At 43.1% G+C, this 20739-nt stretch overlaps 1 protein-coding gene across 1 annotated transcript in view; it reads left to right on the forward strand.

The window, feature by feature from the left end:
* Window positions 1-11070: 11070 nt before the first annotated feature.
* The window catches only part of STX18 (syntaxin 18), a 123361-nt gene continuing 113692 nt past the window's right edge, over window positions 11071-20739 (forward strand). The window contains 1 exon segment of the mRNA XM_032632447.1: window positions 11071-11539. Within this exon segment, the coding sequence (XP_032488338.1) occupies window positions 11372-11539 (168 nt within the window). The 5' untranslated portion in view covers window positions 11071-11371.

Consider the following 20739-nt stretch of genomic DNA (forward strand, 5'->3'; position numbering starts at 1 on the left):
ACCCGCACACAGCAACGAAGACCTAACACAGCCAAAAATAAAAATTAAATTTAAAAAAACAAAAAAAGCAGGAAGGATGGGGGCGGCTGGAGAGCAGGGATTGTGTCTGATTCACTTTGATGTTCCCAGTGCCTGTTGCCGAGCCAGGCAAATACGTTTGCGGCTCCGTAAATATTTGCTGAATGAACAAATTGGAGAAAAACAGAAAGAGCTTTCCTGTAGAGTTCCCCATCCATGAGAGTATTTTGATGCAAAATAGATGGCCCCTTGCTGGAGTTTTCCGGGAGAGATCCAAGCAACCAACGAAGGCTTGGGAATAGATGCTAACTAAGATCGACGTCCTGAGAATCTTATTCTCTAAGTCTAGGTAGTAAAGCCCTCACCATCTCCACCTCTCAGACTTTATTTCTCTTTCATCAGTGATTCCCCAAGAGAAGGGAAAAGTGGCCAGTGTAAGGGCTGTTCGCTCCCGGAAGCTGTACTCCCCTCTCCCGACTCCCAAGAAGAAACACCACGCCACCCCCCTGCCCCCTCTCCCCGTGCACCACTTCATTAAGAGCATTCATTGTGCTGTGTTTTTCCTGTCTCTGCCTGGTGCATGTGTAACAGCCTCTCTTCCCTGAAGCCTGGCTTCATTTGTTTCATACCATTTTGCCCCGAACACTTACACGGTATTGGTTGAACAGTACCTGTTAATAAACATTTGTCCAAGGAATGAGTGAATGAATCTTGCACTCTTTAGACTTTGTTAGGAATGTGTTTTCTACGCTGGCCTGTCTTTCATACAATATTCTTAAGTAAAGTTTGTGTATATTATTCCACTGGAGGAAAAAGGAAGGCAGACGGGGGGTAGGGAGACATTCTGGAGAAGTAAAAACTACCCTCTGTGGGTTTCAGAAATGTCTGGGATATTATGCCTGAAGCTGAAACATCAGGTTGTATTTACTTTTGCTGTTCTATAAACAGTTGTAAGTTTCCTAAAAAACAAACAACAAATAGCAAAACCTCTTGTTACTTTTTTGTAAAGAAATCACATGAGCATGTGTCTCTCAGATTCTGGGACTTGGTACTCTTTCTTTTACTTGACTTGTTCTCCAAGGTTTAGAAAAATTATGTATTGATCTTATGCCTTGTGTAAGGGTTTTTAATGAGCAAAAGGCAAAAAAGTACTTGAAATTTCAATGAGAGCGGGGCTATCCATCCCCTATCATAGTTCCTGCAGCTAAAGCAGTGCCTGACCCATAGTAGGTGCTCAGTAAATACTCAGAGAAGGAGTAAAATAGTTGCTGCCTCAATGACAGGTGTCACATAAGGAGCACATTATCAACAGTACTAGTTAATCTACCAACATCCCAATGGTTAAGTATGATTCTGATGTTCAAAAACAAAGAAATAAGATGAAGGAACTAGTCAATGGTGGTAACTGAATGAGTTAGGATTCAAAACCAGCCATGCCTGACTCCAAAGCCACCGATCTCTTGTGTCACACGCTACTCAGTGGACAGTGGTCTTTGGTCCGAGCAAAGCTCATCTTGGGCTTTACCTGCTACCTGCCCAACCCTTTCTTCCCCTAGTTGTTCTTGGGTCCAGATCTCTGTCTACCTTTTTCAAATGCTTTTGAAAACAAGGTAGGATATAAGGATTAAGTGGGTGGATGGTTAGAGAGTGAGCTAAATGGTGGATAGTGAGTGAAATTGATGGGTCGATAGTTAGTTGCACACATAGGCTCCTTCTCTGTCTGTACCTACAGTATCAGCCTGGCAATTTCAGTCTGGCAACACATCCTAACAAAACAAATTGGTCTCTATAACTCTTCCCTGCCAGTTCCATATCAGCTGCCTGCCCCACCCAGGATGGTAAACCCCGAAGTCTTGAAAGTGGAGCACACTTCTGCACTATAGTTTTTGCCAGACCTCATTAATTCAGGAAGATGATACTTCAGTCAGTGGAAAGACTTTGAATGCGTGCAAAAACTCCTTAATTGCGGGTTTCCTTTTGCTGTCTGCTCCCTTAATAAATTTGGAAACTATTTCATGTAAATTCTATTCTTTGAATGGGGCCCTCATGCTTTCCAGCTCCATGAGCTGGAGCAGAGATTGAGCAGAGCAGGATAGAGGAAAACAACCCGCCTGGTGAAAACGCTCCTTCCCAAGGAGATGGCTATTGTCACTACATCTACTTTTTAACTGTAAATCAAATTCCTCTTAGGGATGCTGTATGTAAATGTGAACTTTGGGGATGCCGATGTGAAAGGGAGCCAGAAGTTTGATGTGCAGGCAACAGAGTAATGGTGCAGCAGAACGCTTGGCATCCGTAGTAACTCCAAGGGCAGGAAATATACACTAAGCCTGGAGATGCCTGGGGTGGGATTGGGTGGCTTAAAAAGAAGGATGCATGGGCGAGAGTCAGTGAAATGGAGAAAAGAGAGGATGTTGGTCCAGCCAGCAAGGCAGAGCTGGAAGGGTGGCCCAGTGGAGAGATCTGGCCAGGCCAGGAGCCCAGGGGTAGAGATGGCCCCTAAATCTGTTTGAGTCCACCTCTGGTCTCAAAGCCGGAGTTCCTGCAACTACCCTGCACTTCCGCCTGTCTGGCCCACAAGCACTTCTGGCATGACTGATCTCTCCATGGGAGGCATTTCAGACTTTGGAGCTGGGCTGCTTGGGCTCCACTGCTCTTTACTTACCAGCTGTGTGACTTTAGGCAAGTGTCTTAACCATTCTGTACCTTGGTTTTTCATATCTATAAAATGGGAATGATAAGATGACCTCCCTCATAGGATTGTGTGACTTATTGCCCATAAAACACTTAAAATAGTGCTTGTAAGTAAGTAAGCTAGTAAGTGGTACATAAGGATTTACCATCATCACTGCCTTCATCCTTCTCCTTTATCTCTATTAATGGCAATGAGTCACCCAAGCCAGAAATTTCCATTTATCTACTTGTGGGGAATGGATGTCCATCTTCACGCCCATCCTGCATTTCCTGGAACCTACACTCCCCAAGGCTAAGACAAATGAAGGGACTACAACTCAAGGTGGAGGAGGAGGAAGACATGACGTAGAGAAAGAGGTAGCAGAGCTCACACCGGAAGCATGAATGAAACATCTGACCATTGTTTACACCATCCCGCCAGTGGGGCAGAGGAGACCTCCCTTAAGTCCTTGCATGAGCCCCACTAGCAAAGATGAATGACAGCCCAAGAAAAGGGAGGAGCCAAGGGGACCTCCAGGGCTTCAATAGACCAAGGAGTCAGGGAGGGAAGGACAGAAAGAAGGTCTGAGGGGAGGTCTCTCTGCAGACCCAGGAGGGTGGCCATCGGGCTGCCATAGAAATGAGAGCTAAGGTCTGGCTGGCTACGGGGGCTGGGCCGACCATGGGTAAAGCAGCTGCCTCTGCCTTTCCTCCCTTTGTCGGCCATGTGTGGGTAAGAACCTGAAGTAGAGGACGATGAGAATATTTTTCTAGTCTGTTCAGTTATGGAAACCATGACTCCTCCTTCGACAACAGGGGAGGGAGGGCCAGCCTGGGCTCCTTCGTAACCAACAGAGTCCTGTGGGTCTGACGGGAGGCATCCAACACGTGAAAGTCCTTTGGTTACAATTAGGGACTTTGTAAATTAAATTAGTGGATTATTATAATGAATTCGACATTTCCAACAAAACACTTTGGGGGAGTGTTAACTACTGAATGATTGAATGATACAGGTTCTTTCTTAAAAACCTCTTCCAGATTATAGCCACTCGACTTGAAATCACTTAAAACACAAACCTAACCCATCAAGCCTACTTTTGGGGGGAAATAACTCAAAATTATTCCAACACTGAAGCTCACAGTGAGACTTTTATGTTCAAATTTTAACTTAGAGCTGTAATTTGCCTGCCTTTTTGATGAACTATTATTAAAACTGGTGGCTGGCTTAAAGTCTTCCTAAATTAGCAGTGAGAAACTTGGCTTTCATGGGAAGGTTGGGGAGAACTCCAGCAGTGTGGTCAATTCCTGGTTATTGATAACTTTTGAAATCCTGCTGGGCTGGCCTGCCTTATGCCTACAAGGCAAAGAAAGGTGAAGACAAGTGATAATGGAGACCTAAAAATACATCAACAGGAATAAATGTGTTGTGAGGAAATTCCAAACTTTATTAAACGTACTTCTGTTGAAAGAAGCCCTACAGAGAATTTCTTAATAAATTTCAGAGAGGGGAGGTGTTTAGTCACTGGAGTAGCCTACATAAGCAATCGTGGTATTTGTGGAATGTCGAACGGCAGATTGCTGGAGGTTAGTAGCACAATTGTTTCTTACAACAGGCCAAGGTCTAGGACAGTGGTTTGGGGTTGGCTGAGACTCATGTTCTCCTGTTAAAGGATTCTGTGAGTGACATGGGATTCCTCAGTCTGGAAAGAGCTTGAGAGTGTAGCCATCCCTACGTGTAGCCAATGCTCCCACACGTAAAGGTCCGTGGCCCGAAGAGCCATTGTCCTGATATTAAACACCTTTTGGTAAATCATTGCCAAGTTCAATGACACCCACATCCAGGAAATACTTCTTGATGATTAGCCTCAATCCCTCCTGCTTCACTGTAAGCTCGTTTCCTCTCATTCTGTCCAAAACAGAAATAGGGAACAGCTGGTCTCCATCCACTGGTTCATACACTCGAGGACCTTTATTTCATCCATCCCCTAAGTCTTCTCTTTTCCAGAATAAATACTCCAACTCCCAGAAACATTCTCTGAGACTGACCCAAACCACGGTGTCCAATTACTTTCTAAGTTCTTCCTTTAACCCCTACACTGATCCAAGGTACCGTCTCAGCCTTTATTCACCCTTGCACAGCACACATTAGTTGGGTGATGCAGAGACCAGAAAGTGAACCAAGTCTCCTTCCGATACTTGAAGAAGACTCTCCACGACCTCCAGATGCCCCGACACCACCAGCCATGAAGTTTAATCCTCAACGACCTATTGCCACAACGGCTGTACTTTCATTATTAGCTCTGTGCCAGATGCTGCCTTATACACTTGATATAGATCAGCTCATCTCACACTTCCAAAGCCCTGTTGGATAGATATTTTTTATGTTTAATTCACACTGGGATTTGAACGTGAGACTGTCAGACTCAGAGCCCAGGCTGTTGCCACGATAACAGGCTAAGACCTCATTCCAGCTTTGTACAGTCCCATCAAGACTCGGATGACTGAAATGGCCAGAAAGGACCACCAGAACATACTCTCTACAGTTCTATTCCTGTGGTTGTGTCCCCTTTCTCATTCATGCTGATCTTTTCCTATCCCTGGAGAGTGGGCTAGTGATACATAAAGCTTCTTAAAAATTTCACTCTTCAGAGATGTCATTAAAAAAAAACCAAACTCTGTTATTGTGTTTAACTGTCTATATATATTATCTGCCCCATTAGTTTTTTACCTTTTCCAAGGTGGGGATTTCACCTTTGTTTTTATCTTTTCAGCACCTAGCACAGTGCCACTTATTGAGTAGACACCGAAAATGTGTTTGGAATCTACCTGCCTGGATGGATGGATGGATGGATGGATATAACACACACGAATCCACACTTACTAGTCAGCCCCATTCTCTAATCAAAAGTTCTTATATGATACATATAAATATAGAAACACATGGGTCCCTTTGTATAAATGCCTCTCCCCCACTCCCGTCTCCACCTCCACTCCCACCAAAAAGTTGGTCTGGGGGGGCACTGAACAGTTTATATAAAGAATAAAATCTCATTTTTTCCCACTAACTCAGTGTGTGATCTTGGACAAGTCACTTGTTTTCTCACCTGAAATACGAGAGGAATGGCCTGGATGATATTTGAGGACCTTTCCCATCTTAAATTTCCATAATTCTATGACTATCTACGTACCTTAATCAGACTTATCTAAATAATCACAAAAAACATCACTTCATGCTGGAGAAACACAGTCATAAGAAACTAAGCAAAACCAAATACCCTTCAATATCCTGTTGTGAACTATAAAACGTCCCCTAAAATCACACTTTCCCCTTGAAACAGGATGTAAGAAAATATTTTCCTATTAAATCCTTTTAAAGTGCAAGGGAAAGCGTTTATTCTGTGATTTGCTGTCCAACTCAATAAAAAGTGGAGGATTCGGTCACGTTCATTACAGAAGATACCGTCAGAAAAGCAAAGGTGGTGGAAATTCAGGTTGGAAACCAAGATGCCATGCCAACAAAATGAAGCACGAGTTTTCTGGAGGAAGCTTCCAAGTGTGTACAGAGCAGTTTATTTCTACCATTACATTGGGGAATCCACTAAATGAGTTTTTATGAAGTGATTTACCAAACGCCTGGGGTGGACGGAGTGAGTGCTGGGAGGAAGTGGCACCAACCTTGCAAAGCTGTGGGGTGAGGTGAGAGAGAGGACTTGAACTTTGGTAACTGTTGATTGCATTGTTGCAAGTTGAGTCCTCTGAAATGGGTTCAACAAAGTAGGATACTTTGCTTAAGAGAGGCGGAAGGGGCTAGAAGATTTCAGAGGAAATCTTGGTACTTTGGATATCTGAAAGCCTCCTGCTAGATTAAATCCTTTAAGGGATTTAAATACTCTGTTTTTTTAGATTTAAATTTAAATCCTCTGTTTTCCTTATTTCTCTAGACCCTTGGAATGTTTCAAGGAGCAGGGCTGGAAACATTGTTTGAGAAATGGAAAAAGAATAGATGGATCTCTCTGTTCATCCAGGAAGACAAGGCAAGAGGTGTCTGCCCAGCTCATAATCAGTCCTCCTTTCTGTTGGAGCTACCCCACTGGGGTAGGCAGAATAATAGCCCCCCAAAGATGCCCAAGCCTTAATCCCTGGAAAGTGTGAATATGTTACTTGGCAAGGGGGAACTGAGGTTGCAGATGAAATTAAAGCTGTCCTCCAGGGATTATCCCAGACTTCCCGGGGGAGCCCAGTATAATCACAAGGGTCCTTACATGTGGAAGAGGGAGGAGCAGAGTTGATGTCAGAGTGATAGGTTGTAAGAAGATTGTTATTTGTAGGCAGGATGTTGTACAGCTGGTCTCAAAAACCTATTTATCTTGTGTAACTGAAATTATATACCTTTTAATTAGCAACTCCCCATTTCCCCCTCCCTCAGCCCCTGGTAACCACTATTCTTCTCTCTCCTTCTATGAGTTTGACTATTTTAGATACTTCATATAAGTGGAATCATGCAGTACTTTTCCTTCTGTGAATGGCCTCGTTCACTTAGCATAGTGTCATGTTTAATCTGTGTTGTTGTATATTGCAGGATTTCCTTCAAAAAAAAAAAGACGGCTGAATAATATTCCACTCTATGTATGTGCTACTTTTTTTTTTTTGATCTGTTCATCCATCAATGGACATTTAGGACATTGATCTGTTCATCCATCAATGGACATGTTTCTATGTCTGAACTCTTGTGAATACTGCTATTATGAACATGGAAGTGTAACTATCTCTTTGAGATCACAATTTTGATTCTTTTGGATAAATACCAGGAAGCAGAATTGTTGGATTATGTGGTAGTTCTATCTCTAATTTTGTGAGGAAACTCCATATTGTTTTCCATAGTGACTGCGCCATTCTGCATGCCGACCAACAGTGTACAAGGGTTTCAATTTCTCCATCACCCTGATTTCTTTAGCTAGGTTCTTCCTTAGGAACAAGTTTATTCTTTGAGCTTCCCATCCCTAGAGTCATGGTCCTTTTTAGAACCCCTGAGAAAAAAAAATTGTTTTATGAATTTCTTTAGGTCCACTTTCTAAAGTGAAAACACATGTTCTCCAAGTCCTCTCCTCTTGCATTGTGAATTCTACCATGGCATGGCCAGCCTTCCAGGGTTTCTGTCACTCTAACGCTCCTAACCAGGTCTTTTCTATTGGTTAGATCTAGGTGTAATCTAGTAGTTCCTTCCTCTCTGTCCTTTACCTACTGAGAGATAACACTGTAATGTTGGTAATTGATGAATGTACCCAATAGTCTGTTTTGGCAGACTTCTGGTTATGTGGTGTATCAGTCAGCATAAGATAATTAAGCTGCAGTAACAAACAACTCCAAATATCCATGGACAAGTAGAGCGAAGGTTTACTTCTCACTGCCAGCACACGTCCTTAGTTGGCTGTGCTCCGTGTCATCTTTACTCAGTGAACCCAGGTTCATGACCCAATGGAACATTACAGGTTGCCAGGGCAGAAGGAGAAGAGAGCACAGTGAACCACATGTTAGTTCTTAAATTTGCTGCCCAGAACCAACACGTCACTTTTCACAGTTAAAAGGAATCACCTGGTCAAGTAGCTGTCAATAGGTCAAGGAACTATAATCCTCCCCTAGGAGAAGCCATGAATATGAGTGAACAATGAAACAGACCACCAAGGAGGGTCTCCAGTTACTATATTATTGTGGCAAGTCCATGATTTCATGAACCCAGAAAACTGGTCTCCCCATGCTGCCTGCAGGAATTCACACTTCCAGGCATTGGGCACCCTCCTCCATACAGCAAATACCAGCTTACACCAACCTTCCCCAGGTAGTAGGGCTAGAAAACCAACGTCTCTAAAGGAGGCAACAGCGACAAAACCTCGGTGTTTTGACACAGTTCTGTCATGGCTTGGGCACCCGGTTGGGCAATATACCCTCTTTTTGGCGGAGGCTGCATTTAATGACTTCCATGAGACTCCCCAAATGATTCTAAGCTGCCTACATCTATCCTGATTGTAAGGAGGGTGCTGTTATAGGGAACTCTATTCCGTAATTCCAATATGCCCTACTGTTTTTCAAGAGTAGAGAGCCTAGCCTAATGAATGAAACATTGTTACTAATGAAATGTAGTGTATGTACCACTTCAAACTTGGAAGTTTGTAACACACTCCCACCATGCTTCTGTTCTTCCTTTTTATCCACATCCCCTCTCAGCTTTATGGGGTTTCTCATTAGTCCATGGTCAACTGAAGTGACCTTGCTCTTTGAGGTTAGAAGAGTAAAATAAAATAATAAAAATGCAACAGCTCATATCCCATGGTCTGTGGGACATCCAAGGGCCTCCTCAAGATCTTTGTAACTTTTCTAGGAGTTTTAGGTGTTTGTGGTCACTTGTGGTTTTAGAGCCTGATGTTTTGAGCTCACATGGGTCTCATCTCCATAATCTTCTTTGCTCTTTGTAGAGGCAGACAGAAGATTTAGACCTTTCTCCCAAACTTTTTACCCAAAAAACCCAACCGCACCAAACATACTACTCACTGAAGCTTTGGTGTAGCTCAGTCCCCTCCCACTCAAAAACCCTACCCAGGGCTTCCCTGGTGGCGCAGTGGTTGGGAGTCCGCCTGCCGATGCTGGGGACACGGGTTCGTATCCCGATCCGGGAAGATCCCACATGCCGCGGAGCGGCTGGGCCCGTGAGCCATGGCCACTGAGCCTGCGCGTCCGGAGCCTGTGCTCCGCAACGGGAGAGGCCACAACAGTGAGAGGCCCATATACCGCAAAAAAAAAAAAAAAAAAAAAAAAAAAAAAAAAAAACCCTACCCAGTGAGCTACTATTTCCTTTCCTGGCCCCTTCCCTGGGTTCTGGTTCCTCCCTCTTACCCTTAATTCAGTCCTGTTCATTTTATTATACAGGGTGATTTAACTCTCCTACTCTGCCCAGACTATCTTCGCATAAGCCAAAGACTCATTAATGTCTCGATAAGACAAAGGGCCACTTATGCAAGGCAGAATCATTGGGCAGAGATTTAGTAATTTCTGTCTTATTCTCTCTCCCTATTCTGTTGTTGGAAGAAAGCTGTATGAGAATTTATTTTCCTCATAAGGGAAGGCTGAAGTGGCTACAGTGTGGGTTTTAAATACCATTTTCCTTCTTCCTTCCAGGTACCTATGTAGTTTCTTAACATCTATTTCTGATAAACATATTTAACACAGCAGGTGTCAAACTTTTGGTCTCAGAACTCCTTTACACTCTTAAAAATTACTGAGGGCCCTAAAACAGCTTTCGTTTATATGGGTTTTAGCTATGGATATTTACTGTCTTAGAAATTGAAACAAAAATTTTAAATATTCATTCAGTTAAAAGTAAAGATAAACCCATTACATATTAACATAAGTGGTATATTTTTGTGAAAAAAAAAAAAAGCATTTCCAAAACAACTTAGTGAGAATGGCACTGTTTTACATTTTTGCAAATCTTTTTAAAGTTTGACCTAATAGAAGACAGCTGTTTTGCATTCAGTGTTTTGCAATATCACAAGCACCCAGCCTCTGGGAAACCAATTGTGCACACCTTATGAGAGAATAAGAGTGAAAAGATAAATAACATCTTGCTATGAAAATCATTTTTATTTTGCTACCACTCTTTGACAACCACATTTTAATACATATTCTAGTTGTGCATCCTCTTTAGAAAACAAGAAAACAAATGATGAAATCAAAGATCTTAAATTAGATCTGAACCTCGAACCAAAATGTAGAAAGAATTCACTGGCTAACCTGCAGTCGACTTAAATAACTATGACTTAAGATGGTATATTTAAAAACCGTACATGAGGAAGAACAGAAACCAGTGAAACTCTTCCGTCCTTGTCTCGATCTGATAAATTCCTAGTCGTTCTTCAAATCTGCCTTCTCTACAGTGTGATGCCTTCGCTATAGAGCTTTCCCCACCATAATTAATAACAAGAATGTTAACAATAATGTTATTATTAACAACGGTAACTAACTTTCATTGGTCTCTAGCAGCCAAGCAACGGCCAAAACACTTTGCACGTGTTATCTCGCTGAGGAAGGTGCTGGCTTCATTTTACAGATCAGGTGGTCGACGGTTGGAAAAGAAAGGCCTCTGGCCTCTAGCTCTCTGCCGTGCACACCTGCTCTGCCCTAGCACTTACTGCACCCAGGTGGTCACCGCCCACGTGCTTCGGTCCCGCACAAGGTGGGTTCATGAGGTCTGGGTCAGGTTGGGTCGCTTCCTGTCCCCTTGCAACCCGCGCAACAGGGAGCCAAGAGAATGGAGCCAGCCTTCCGGCTTCCTGATCCCCCTCGGTCCCGGGGCCTACACGCCCTAAGCGAGCTCGCAAGGGCTCGGGACTCCGGGACCTCCCCGCGCGGCTAAGTCAGCCAAAGTTTGCCGGCAGGAGAAACGGGCGCCGGTGTGAGCGTCGCTGGGTCCGGGTCGCCGAGGGGATGGGCACGCGCGCCGGCGGAGACCGGAACCTTTCTCCTCTCGCCGCCGTAGCCCCGGGCGGGCCGGAACCTTTCTTCTCGTGTCGCCGTTGGTGAGCGGAGGCGTGCGGAAACGGAACGGTCCTCCAGCTGCCCAGTTCGCGCCGCGGTCGCCGGCTGCTGACGTGGGCGGCCCTGGTGGGGGCCGTGGGTGTGGGTCGCCATGGCGGTGGACATCACACTGCTGTTCCGGGCCAGCGTCAAGACCGTGAAGACGCGCAACAAAGCGCTGGGAGTGGCGGTGGGCGGCGGGGTCGAGGGCAGCCGCGACGAGCTGTTCCGCCGGAGCCCCCGGCCTAAGGGCGACTTCTCCAGCCGGGCGCGCGAAGTGGTGAGCTGGTTGCTATGGAAACGGCGGGCTAGAGGCGGGGGCGGACCCGCGGCAGGGACCCCAGACCCCAAACCGGACTCTGTCCCGTAAGCAGTGGGTGAGGGAAGCGCCTGGAGAAGGTGGTGTCAAGGGCGGTCAGGAGAGTTGGTCCCAGAGAGTCGACGGCTGTCTTTGGAAAGGAACAGCCTTAGGTCGAGGAATGGGGACGCATGTTGGGGAGCTCGGAACTATGTCTGCAACGTACATGGGCTGCTTTGTGAGGTAATGAGCTTGCCGTCACTGCAGACCTGAACGCAGGCGAAGCTTCCTTCACCGTCCTTTGCTTTCCTGTCGCAGCACTGACTACAGTCACAGTGTATTTATCTCTTCTGTTTACTTGTCTCAGCCCCCTCCCCTTTCCTGCCCCGCACTGAGATCCAAGATCGCATTCGGCCGACCTGGCCCTTCTTGCCTCCTGCAATAGCTTAGGGTTCGTGCCAGGGACCGTTCTGTCTTGAGACTGGTTTAGGATAATCTTTCACAAACACTCTCTTACAGCCATCTAAACTACTTTCTGTTCCCTGAACACAGCAGGCTTTCGTTCGGGAGAGCAGGGACCTACTCCTTCAAGGCAGTAACAGTGTTGGCTTCACTTCAGAATCCCCGAAGCCTGACTCATAGCATTGCTTAGTAAATGTTTGTTGGATCAATGAATGAACAAATGGTTTTCTCCTTCCCCACTACACGGGAAACTCTGTAAGGGGAGAGATAAAGTTTGCCAGGTTCACTTTTGGATCCTTGGCACCAAGGGTGGATCTAGTTTTTGTGGAGCTTGAAGCTTTATACAGTTCTGTCTGTCCTCTTTAAGAAATAAAAATACAAGTCACACACAAAAAAAAAGGTTCAGAGCTTTGCAGGGGTGCAGGGGAGGGGCCCTGACGCTCAAACTTCATGGTAAACCCACTTCTGTTTGATACACAGTGCAGTGCCTGGTACTTTGTAGACACTCAGATATTTTTAAATATATGTATGCATGAATTAGTGAGTGGCAGTTTGCAGAGGATATTCAAGCCTCGGAAGGGAAATTGGTCCCAGATGAATATATTCAGTCCATCAATAAGCATACACTAAGCGCCTACCTTCTGACCAGCATTGTGTTAGAATAACGCGATTTAAACGGAATGGTGGGGGAGACAGACGCATTACCAAAAGAAGTGCCACAAACAGCTTGAAGACGTTGTGTAGAACACAAAGGAGAGTGTTCAATCATGCGTCAGGGACAAGAAAGGCTTTACAGAGGCGATGATGCCTGAAACAAATCTTGAAACGAAGAGTAGTTGGTTCCAGTGCGCATAGGGTGGAGAAGGGCATCTCAGGCTAAGAGAAGAGTATGCACAAAGGTGTGGAGATGGTAACTTTATGCTCAGTTTATTTATACTCAATGCGTGTCTACCCGTTAAATTACAAACAAATTAGTAATGGCATTTCAGATTTGGGGGCGGGGAGACTTTTCGTAGCTGAACAACTCCTAACAGTGATAACTATGCCACTTTGCCATTGGGAGCTTGATTAGTTTAAACTCATTTGGTCTGTGGGCTTAATGGGGACCTTGGGAGTAGAAACTGGGTCTCGGATTTAGAAGACTTAGATTCCAATCTGGGTTCTGCTACTTAGATGTTGGTGACTTGGGTAAGTCCTGTTACCCGAGTCTCATTTCCCTTTTCTATAAAATGGGCATGATAATACCCTACTCGACTGGTAAGCTGATTATCAGGATCTTATGAGACTTTTGTATATATCGTAAAGAGCCGTAATGATTGTTATTGTTCCCCTTCACTCCTACGCTAACTCTGTGTAGACCATTTAGATGTATTTTCATTCAGTGCACAAACTTTATTCCCTACACCCACTTTGCTTTCTTGTACTTTCATTCTTTACTTGCAAAGGGGAACCAAGTAAGTTATGAGGGAATCTGAAAATTCTGTGTAGGTACTACTAGCATCGATAGTGGAGGCAGTGACACTCCTCTGTCAAGGTGAAGCTATCAGCGATGGCATATGTGTGGCAAGCATGCAGCTATTCCTCTTTCTCCCTCCCTGGGACCATAGAAGCCAGTGTTAATGTCCCAGTACATCTGTGTTGCTCAGAATCCTTTGGAACTTTGTGCCCCAGGCAACCATTACCTATTGTTGGACCTGACAGTCAAGTTGAAATTTGCTGATATCCTACATAACATATAGTAAAAATAGAGTCTGTATGCCTGAAGCAGAACCATGGACTTTTTTCTTTTAGTACTTAAAAGGATCTTAAGTTCATGTTGTTCAGTCTTTTCATTCTATAGGTGGGAAAACTAACACTCAGGTAAAGTGAAATGTCTTGCCCAGAGTCATAATAGATGAGGTCACAGGACAGAGCCAGAGGAAGAAGGCAGGTCCTTTGACTCCAGTTTAATGTTGCTTATTTCCCACCCTGCCCCATACATACATTTCCACTATAATTTTAAACCAAAAATTCTTCAGCTGAGTTTCTTCTTCCTGAGTTAATACTGAATTCATAATTGCATACTGAATAAGATTTGGAGCATAAAGACCTGAATTTGAACGCCTTTTACTTACTGCATGAACTTGGGCAAGTTACTTAACCTCAGTTTCCTCACTCCTAAAATAGAGTGAATAATAGCAACCTTATAAGGTGGTTATGCAGATGAAATGAGGAAAGGTTTGCAAGTGCTTGCATGAGTGTGAATTCTTTTGATTGCTAGTAAGGGTAACCTAGTTTAAACTAACCTGAGCAAAATAGGAATGTGTTGGCTGGTAAAACTGGGAAACACAGGAAGGAGCTTCTTTCTCCAGGTCTTATCCATAAAACCCCAGGAAAGGACTCTAGTTGGTTCTGCTTGGGTCCTGAGCCCTTGTTATGGCCTCAGAGGGATAAGGTTCTTCACATGGCCAGGTCAGATGTCCACTCCAGTAGGTGGGTTGGGTGCTGTGATTGCTGCCCCACCAGAACCTTGGAAAAGGGAGTGCTATGTCTGACACTAGGGAGTAAGGGATGCTGGGCAGGCAAAACTGACAAAAATGTTCCTTCTGTTCCCTAGCACAGTGCCTGACCTGTCTTCACTTTACCTGCCTGGTGGTCTTCAACTCTGTGGGGAATAAAAAACTAGAATTGTGGGAGTTTGTATGACAGGCTTTGGTGTGGGAATGTGTCTGGAGGTGCCTCATAGGGGCAGCTCTTTCATTTTCTTACTAATTTATAAAGGTTACAGAGTCCAGGAGAAGCAATACACAGTAAACCGAGACCCCTCTAAGTAGCCAAACTGAGTATGCAGGGGCAACAGGAGCCAGTGAACAGAACATCAGGGAACCTGTGTTCTAGACCAAGTTGAGCCATGAAGTGGACAGACCACCTAATCTTTCTGCACCTCAGTGTCCACATTGGTAAAGCCGACAGCTTAGACTATAACTGTAGCGAGTTCTTGTAAAACAAAGATGTCTCGTTTATAACATAAACAGCGACTCTGTGTTGTTGGGAATTCTATTTTCAGATTAGGCATGCAGATGAATTTTTCTTTGTTTATTATACATTGCTTTTGTGAAAGCTAAGTGTCACTTACTTTTTTTTTTTTATGAGTTAATTATCTTTAGTTCCTGGCTTAAATTCAGACTTCTTACAGCAACCCAAAGCCAGATGGTCTGGTCCCTGCTACCTTCCTCGAGCTCCCCTCCTCTCACCTTCCTCTTACTCTACTCCAGCTGCCCTAGCCTCCTTGCTTTCCTCACATGCACCAGGCACATTCCTACCTCAGGACCTTTGCGCTTGTTGTTACCTCGACCTGGAACACTTTTCTCCCAGATTCCATGTGGTTTGATCTTTAGGCCTCTGCTCATTCATTGTTTCAGTGAGCCCTTCCTCCACTGCCCTGTATAAAGTACCATCCATTTTCTGTTCTTTACTCCGCTTTATTCCTGTCATTATCTAACATATGTATCCATTGACTTGTTGTTGATCCACTAGACTATATACTTCATGAAAAAAAGGCTCTTTAGGTTCTAGAATAGTGCAGGATAGGTTCTCAGTAAATGTTTCTTGAATTAAAGAATGAGTGTTATCTACTGTGTCACTTTGCTTTTAATTTTGGAGCTGGTTGATCTCTGTCCAAGCCTCCTTCCAATTCTAGAAATGTGTGATCCTAACATGATTCCTTAATATTATATAGTATATATGTACACTTAATCCATAAAGTGTACATATAATACACTGGAATAAACCTTGAATAAATAGTAGCTTTTATTTTATTAGTAAGATTTAGTTCCTACATCAAAGAGTTTATAGTCAAGTGGAGAAGCAGACCCATAAATAATACAACGACTCAGGTAGAAGTGACAACCGTAATGCTCAGCATTGATTCCCCAGGTCCTCCTCGATTTTCTTCTGAGTTGTAGTGTTGAACTTGTGTGCCAATGTTTGGAGCCAAAGGTTAAGCTGGGACCACCTGGATTATTATCCATAGTAGCTGGAAATAGACTTTATCCAAGGATTGAGTATAATTCTGCTTAAACTGGGTTTCAGTTGAGGGAGCATGGTTCAAAGAAGCAGTATCAGGCAACAGGTGCCAAGGGTCAGTGAGAAGCTGGAGACAGGCCCACACAAGACGGGAATAGATCAGGAAACAGTGTAGGTTTAGGATGTAGGATTCAAACAGAACATAGGTCTGTTGAATCATGTAGATTTAAAAAAAAGTTAATGGAGAGTTCTTTTTGCAAATGAAATAAGGAGCAGCTTTTGCTAAGGCTGGGATGAGGGTGCTGGGAAGAGAGAGGTTCATTAGCCAGCTTGCTCCTCTACTGCCATTCCCCTTCTCCTTGAGAGCCCCATTGGAACCAGCCATAGGGCTGAGAGAGGACACAGTGTCTTCTCACTCCATTAATGGTTCTCCAAGTCTTCTCTTAACTTCATGGTGCTGTATTTTTATGGATCATTAATAACCGAGTGGTGTACTGTAAGCAGACTCAGTGCTAGTGGACTTTCCATGGTATAATGGTGAGCCCTTTGTATGGACTGCACTCTGAAATTTTCCAGGATTTATGAAGACTGTAGCTTTGAAATTATATTTATTCAATACTAATTGATTTATTCCATCTCCTGTAAGCATTGGACTCTTGATAGGTGTCAGTCATGTGAGGACACAAAAACTATGAGACATATGTCTCGGCTCTTTGAAAACAGAAATAAAGGATAACTAAAGCTCCTTGAGGGAGAATTGGTAGAAAATCAAACTGGACCTTGAAGGATGAGAACCATTCTACCAGACAAAGGAAGGGAGTTAAATCGCATTCCTGGCAGAGGGAGAGTGTTAGCAAAGGCACGGTGTACAACAGCAGGGTGATGGCGGGGAGCAGAGGCAAGGCTGGAGTGATTGGAGCCCTTTTCTGGAGGAGGCCTGGGTGAGGGGCAGAGAGGCAGGAGATGAGGCTGTGCTGGATTTGGTTAGAGCAGGGGTCAGCCAACTTTGGCCCATAGACCAAATCCAGCTGCTGCCAGTTTTTGTAAATGAGGTTTCAGTGGAATGAGACCACGGTCATTTGTTTCCATGTAGGCTATGGATGCTTTTGTGCTATAGTGGTAGAGTTGTAGCTGGCAAAGGCTGGCAGAGTCTGAAGTAATTCCTATTTGGCTCTTTAGAGGAAAAGTTGACCAGACCTTGGGTGAGAGCATTGTCAGCAGTGCTGAGGAGTTTGGACTTTATGCTCTAAGCTATGTGAGCAGAGGCCTGAAAAGTTCATACTTGTCTTTTAAAATAATCAGCAATATTGCAGATGGGTTTGGAGTGTAACGCGACTGACATAGAGGAGCTAATTGGAAGGCTATTGCAGTAATCCAGGTGAGAGCTGATGAGCTAGTGACAGAGGAGTGAATGGATGAAGTAGCATATTTAGGAGGTGGATTTTTAAAAATGTAGCCATTGGTGGGGTAGAAGAAAGAGGGAGAGGTAGAATAATTCCCAGCTTTCTACTTGGCAAGTTTTCATGGTGGTAGATAATCACAATAACATTTTTTTCAAAGTTTGAGTAGGATGCCAATTAATCATGCCTTCCCTCTCTCAGTTCTAAACAGTGGAGAATAGATTCACGGGGCCCAACAGACATTAGAGTTTTATTAAGACAACAAGTGGTGGGTAACTCCCCAGTGGCAGTGCTTCTTGGTAAATCTGGATTGGAGAGCATAGCTGGAACCCAGTGGGTTCCTCTAGGTTTGTCGTATTTAGATCTTGGAGATGATTGAGTCTTTAAAATAGACACATAGTTCATATACCCAGCCAACCACCTCACAAATCCAGCGAACACTGGGCTAGGCCTTATTATGGTGAGAGCTACAAGGCAAGTCAACCACACCAGACTGCAGATGGGGATACTGAGTAGGGCCATTTAGATACCAAGTTCTTATATAGACTTTTATTCTCAACTGTGCATTCTTTATTCTTGAAAGAAAGTCATCTTGGTGGTAATGATTGTATCACATACTGTAGAAGCATGGTTCTCAGGGATAGTCAATTGACTTTCTCCTTCATTCCAAGAAAAGTCTGGAATGGGTCAAAGAGTTCCCTCTTTTCTCAGTTTCTAGTTGGCAGGTAGCCAGTAGTTCAGTGTATCACCTACTAAGGATAGGGCTGCCAAAACAGGTCCTCTCAGGATGACATTTTTTTGTTTGTTTGTTTTTTTGTTTTTATTTTTGCGTTACGCAGGCCTCTCACCGTTGTGGCCTCTCCTGTTGCAGAGCACAGGCTCCGGACGCGCAGGCTCAGCGGCCATGGCTCACGGGCCCAGCCGCTCCACGGCATGTGGGATCTTCCCGGACCGGGGCACGAACCTGTGTCCCCTGCAACGGCAGGTGGACTCTCAACCACTGAGCCACCAGGGAAGCCCCAAGATGACATTTTTAATGAACTCTTCCTGTCCATGGTCTGATACTATCTTGCAGGCTTGAGAACCAGGTTTGTCAACATACCAAGGATAGAACGATCTATCAGGGCAGATATCAACTGAGCTCACACCAACTTGTGTACAAGTTAGAATACCAGATTATTTTCTTTGAGTGCCATAACTAATACTCAGGAGGATCTAAATTTTGGAAAGTCAGTTATTTTTGAGCTTCTGCTATAGGTCAGTAACTCTGTTGAGGGCTTTACATACCTGATCTCAATTAATTTTTCTCTATTTGGGGGATAGAAATATAATATTATCGAGTGATTTTACAATATTGATCATGTTATGAATAATATGATTCTAGAATTCATACAAACTTGATGTTTGAGGTTTCTTGTTATGTGAAAATCTATATGGGCTCCCTCTGGTGGGCAAAGTATCAGTGACGTTTACAATGATTAATTATGGCTTGTGTTACGAAAAACTTGTGCTTAAAACATATTAAGTTTAAAATTGACTTAAAAAGAGGCCCCTTCTGAACCCTCTAAGAGAAAGTGAATAAACCAGAGAAGTGAAAAGTATGATGTGTTGAATGAGCTCATATATCATATAACTCACATATGAAAAGTTTGCAGCACAGTTGTAATTTTAAGCTCGGTAGTACTTTTTTCTTCCTGACTTTCAGGTTGTCAAAGTCTGTAAATACTAGAATTTGCCTTCTACCTGTTACAGTCTAACATAATGCCTAATTGTCAAAACTTTCTTATGGAGCTCAGAAGCTATATTTAACCAAGAGAAGTGAGTCTTTTCATTTCACAGTATTGTATACACTCCTGTTCACTTTTTGGACAGATGATAAGAAAACCATAGTAAAATCAACATTTGTCTTTTATAGTCTAAGTAGAAATGACAGACTGCAGCATATCTTGACTGGGAGAAATTGAGAAAGGAATTAAAAAGCATAAGTTTTGAATTATAAATACTTTTGGACTATGCCAATAATTAACTGTATGATCTTGGAGAACTCACCTAACCTCTATTTTTGTTTTTCGTTTGCTTTTTGTTTTTTTCATTTTTCTTGTTTAATGAGGAGCTTTGACCAGATAATCGTTTAAGGACCTTTTCAACAGGGTGGTTCCATGATTCAGTACTCTTTTTTCTGAAAGTCTCAGAATATATTTTAAAATGCTTTTTGCAGTAGTAACTGCCCCAGCGCCTTGTGATGCTTCCTCCGAGTTCCTATGTACTCAGAATTTTTCACCTAGATAAAAAAAAATGATTTCGTTTTTCAAAGTTGTTGTTTGGTATGTTTCCACAAGTATATTTGATTTAATAGTGATTATGTACTCTTATAATGGGCTGTTATCAGTGGGGCATGTTTTTGAAGTTGACTAATTTTAAAATCTGATTATAAAACCAGTAAGTGCTCATTAAACAGAATAAAAAAGAAAGTGAAGTTCACATATAGTACTACTTGCCAGAAATAGCCACTGTTTTAATTTTCGTATATGTTTTTTCAGACATTTTTCCTATTAAACAAAAACAATTTTTCTACAGTGCAGTTTTCTAGCCCCTCTTTTTTTTTTTGTCTTGTCTTGGTTTTTTCACTTAATAACATATTGTGGACATTTTTCTATGTCAATACGTATTGTTCTTGTTATCAGTTTATTTGGCTGCATAACCATTAAAAATAATATTACAGAATAAAAATCTCTTACCTAAAAAAAAAAAAAAATTACATAACTTATTCACCTGAACCTCTATTGAAAGACATTTAGGCTGCTTTCAGTTTATCACTATTTTAAACAAACAGTACATTTTTTACCAAATTTGTTTCAGATTTATAATCTCTTAAGATAAAAGGCAAAATGTATATAAATTCACTTTACTTGTTTTCTGTTGAATCTTTTCTCAAATATAAAAAATTGGATGCCCTAATTTGATAAAAAGAAAATTATTCCTAACTTTGGGGAAGTGTTAAATGTATGAGAACTTATTTCAGTGCTGGAGGAGAATAGACAGGGGTAGGTGATAACTGGGAGCAGGCTAGTCAGGAAAACTTTTACGTGGGAGCAGAGCCTTGAAGAGCAAGTAAAATTGGGTAGGTGGCGAGCCTGAGCAGGATGTATTTCAGTGACGGTAAGGAAACTGGCTGACTAGCCCAGTGGGTTCTTCTTTGTCAGTGGCGTGAAACAAACTTGGGGAGGTACTTTATGGTCTGCAGATTATAGAAGGCCTCCTGAGCTTTTGTACAAAATAAGTGTACAAAAATCAGTGGCCATCCAAATCTAATTA

Source organism: Phocoena sinus, chromosome 5, assembly GCF_008692025.1.
Source record: "Phocoena sinus isolate mPhoSin1 chromosome 5, mPhoSin1.pri, whole genome shotgun sequence".
NCBI lineage: Eukaryota > Metazoa > Chordata > Mammalia > Artiodactyla > Phocoenidae > Phocoena > Phocoena sinus.